Source organism: Papaver somniferum, unplaced genomic scaffold, assembly GCF_003573695.1.
Source record: "Papaver somniferum cultivar HN1 unplaced genomic scaffold, ASM357369v1 unplaced-scaffold_57, whole genome shotgun sequence".
Lineage (NCBI taxonomy): Eukaryota > Viridiplantae > Streptophyta > Magnoliopsida > Ranunculales > Papaveraceae > Papaver > Papaver somniferum.
The window spans coordinates 1,474,108-1,477,496 of NW_020648415.1; the positions used below are offsets into that span (position 1 = coordinate 1,474,108).

Here is a 3,389-nt window from a genome sequence, read left to right on the forward strand (position 1 = left end):
TTGACCGAATTTGATATTTACAAATCCGAATAATACTCTTACGTATCATGTTCCGTACATTTCCCGAACTACGAATTGCTAACTAGGATCTCTATTGCATTTCATGACGAATGTTACTCCTCATTTGGGCTAATTTATGAACTTATTTTAGGGACAGGATCCGTTGACATGATTATAATGACATAATCTGTTGACATGGTTATCATTTTGTCTACTAAACCCAACCAACAATGAATTTGAAGCTAATAATTTGGCGACATGTTCGTCGTATAAAACTCTACGTTCCTATTAGAAATGAGAGTATTCTGAAATCCAAAACTTCACCATCCACAAATTTTAATTTCAACCGTTAATTATCAACGATTGATATTCAAAATAGTAGATGGTGGTCTTATACATCTCGTAGTGCTCTCATTTTTGGCGGGGGTGTAGAGACTTATAAGAAAAACATGTCATCGAAAAATTAGCTTCAAATTCATTGCCGTTCGAATTGGTAAAGAAAATGATGCTAAAATGTCAAGATTATGTCATTATAACCATGTCAACGGATCTTATCCGATATTTTATGTATTTGTTTTTGAGGAATTGATGATCTTTTTTCTTCTTTTTATGCGTGTTACAAAATCATTGAGTAGGTGGGCACCATTGAAGTTTGTACCTCTATACATACAACCCCGTGTGTAAGCAATTACATCCTTTTTCATTTTGAGAATCACTAGATTCACTTCTTGAGTCTATATTCAAAGTGGGAAATGAAGCTTTTGGTTGGCTATTTGACTTGGGTAGTTGGGTTCATACTTAGATGTATCCCGGAGATTTGTTATTGGCACATGATAATATTTTGTATAGTTTGTATTTCGATTTTTAATTTGTCTGGCGGATAAAAGTCTTTGCTTGTGATGTGACATTATTCCAGAGAGACCAGAAATATTCTTCAAACCTTAGCGGACCAAATGTTGATTGATATTACAAGACTATGTCCAAGGATAAGGGGTAACTCCATTACTTAAATACACCCAAGAAGAAAACAGCCTTGAGTCGCAAATGGCAATTGCTTCCTGAAAGTAAACACCAAAACCTCCCTTAGTTTCATTTAGTACTTTGGACGTAAACAACCCTGACCTGATATTTAAACCTCTCTCAGTTATTGACAATGCCTTGTTGTGAAGTCATCTTCTACTACTTCGACTTTGGTTTTTATAGTCCACAGTTGCTGCTTCCTAGGCTAGCCTCATCTTCAGTACATTCATTTACTATTCGCCAAATCCGTTTAAACACAAATTGTTAGAAAAATCGGCTGTTCTTGGCACAAAAGAGCTGAATGAAAACACCGGCTTCGACCAGAAGGCAACAGTGGTTGAAAACACCGGTTGCACAGTTAGAAGATTTTGGTCCCTCATAGCATCCATCTTGATTTTATTGTTAGATTAATATATAGTTTAATTTCCATGTAAATTCTAAGCAGCTTGATCTGTTATAGTCGCGTGTTCTACTGACAAAAATGATTTCTCTAGTCCAGTCTTCATGTACCGTTGAAATTTGTGGTTGGGTTAAAGCAAGAATTCAACAAAAAAAGAAGGATCATCAGGAAAAAAAACATGGGTTGTCATAACCTAGTACTTATCATCTTCATCTATTTGTGTTGTTTTTCAAACTTACTGATCACCATAAAATACACAAGTGCACAGGATTCTACTCAACTTTGTTCAGGAAATAATTACACAGCTGGCAGTATATTTGAAGCTAATCTCAACCTTGTTTTCCCTGCAACCATCAGTAAGAGATACTATAACGCCACCGTTGGCCAAAGCCCGGGTACGATTTATGGGTCTGTACAGTGTAGAGGTGATGTTACATTAGATGCTTGCCAAAGTTGTGTTCAAATGGGTGCTCCAAAGATAATAGAAAAGGGTAGATGTTCAAATTTTAAACAGAACTCATCTAAACAATCAATTATTTGGTATGATAGATGTATGTTAAGGTATTCAAATGAATATTACTTCAATATTATGCAAGACTCTCCAGAAGTTCGTCGGTGGGATGTTACTAATGTTTCCAATCCGGATCAGTTCGTCGGTGGAATATTACTTCAATATTATTCAAATTTAATAAATGATTTAGTAGGAGAAGCTGCTTGTAGTTTTTCTGCTAATTTTGCTACTGGAGATAGAAATATCACTAATCGTACCAAAGTATATGGATTTGTAGAGTGTGCTGCAGATGTACCTTCAAGAAATTGTAGTAAATGTCTTTTTGGAGTTATATCTAACTTGCCAAGTTGTTGTGATGGAAAAATTGGTGGAAGAATTCTTAGACCCAGTTGTAATATAAGATATGAAATATATCCCTTCCTTCAATCTATGAATGCTCCTCCTTCACCACCTTTATTATCATCTCCTGCTCCTCTCGCGTCACTGCCTCCGTTGTCAAGTACTTCACTAAACTGTAAGTATTACCGCTTTCCTCGGTTGTTTCTCATGAAAATTATGCGGAATATTGTTGCTTCCCATGAAAATTATCAAATCGAAACTTTCACTCTGCTCCTAATTGAAAAATGGTCATATTCATGCAGCAAGCTTCAAGCCAGCCATGCTTGTGATTATTATAGTCGTTGTTTCTTTCATGGGTGAAAAACAGATATAGGCTTTTTTCAGGGTGACAGCCATAGGCCCATTTTTTTGAAAATTACAAATCTAGGCCGATTTTGACCGTTTTATTGAAAAAACGGTTAACGGTGGTTATCCATCTTTTTTACACCGTTAGTGTAAGATAAAAAGACTTATAAGTCCTTCAACTCTTTGAGTTTATTGTTAACTCGTGAGTTTCTTATTGACTCGGTTTGGTTACACATCATCATTACACGTCACCATATGTACACGGTACCATCTAAATCAGTCACCTGGATTTCTCGGTCAACTCGCCTGAACCGGATTTCTTTCTAGTTCTGACCGTTTCCTGGTAATTTCCAGGCCATAATTTAAGGCCATTCTTTCAGATCTCAGGCCTGAACTCGCCCCTGTATAACCACCAATATCATTTCTGCAACAGCCAACCAACATAAATCTGATGCAACTATTCAAACATCTCCTTTCAGACCATTGTAGCATTCGCTGCATCTCAGCACTATCTGTAACTGCACATCACCACCAGTTCGAGATACCCACCACATCTGAATTCTCTTCCTTTCTTCCTAACTCAATAGCACATCAGCCTCACCTCAACTGCAACCACAAGAATCTATCTGCAGTCCCATTTCAGCTTCTTATTCCATAACCAACACCATTTTCTTGTTCATCTGAGTCAATCAACAACAACATTATTCGTGTTGTCTTGCACCTGCAACTTACACTCCAACTTAGTTCACAACCAGCACACAAGCAACACATTGC

General features: G+C 36.9%; 1 protein-coding gene across 1 annotated transcript; it reads left to right on the top strand.

Moving 5' to 3' along the window:
* The first annotated feature begins 1,598 nt into the window (after positions 1–1,598).
* Positions 1,599–2,643, top strand: LOC113343266 (cysteine-rich repeat secretory protein 38-like). The gene is made up of 2 exons (XM_026587512.1): positions 1,599–2,445; positions 2,573–2,643. The coding sequence occupies exons 1-2, from the start codon at positions 1,599–1,601 to the stop codon at positions 2,641–2,643; spliced, it is 918 nt and encodes a 305-aa protein (XP_026443297.1).
* Positions 2,644–3,389: the final 746 nt, after the last annotated feature.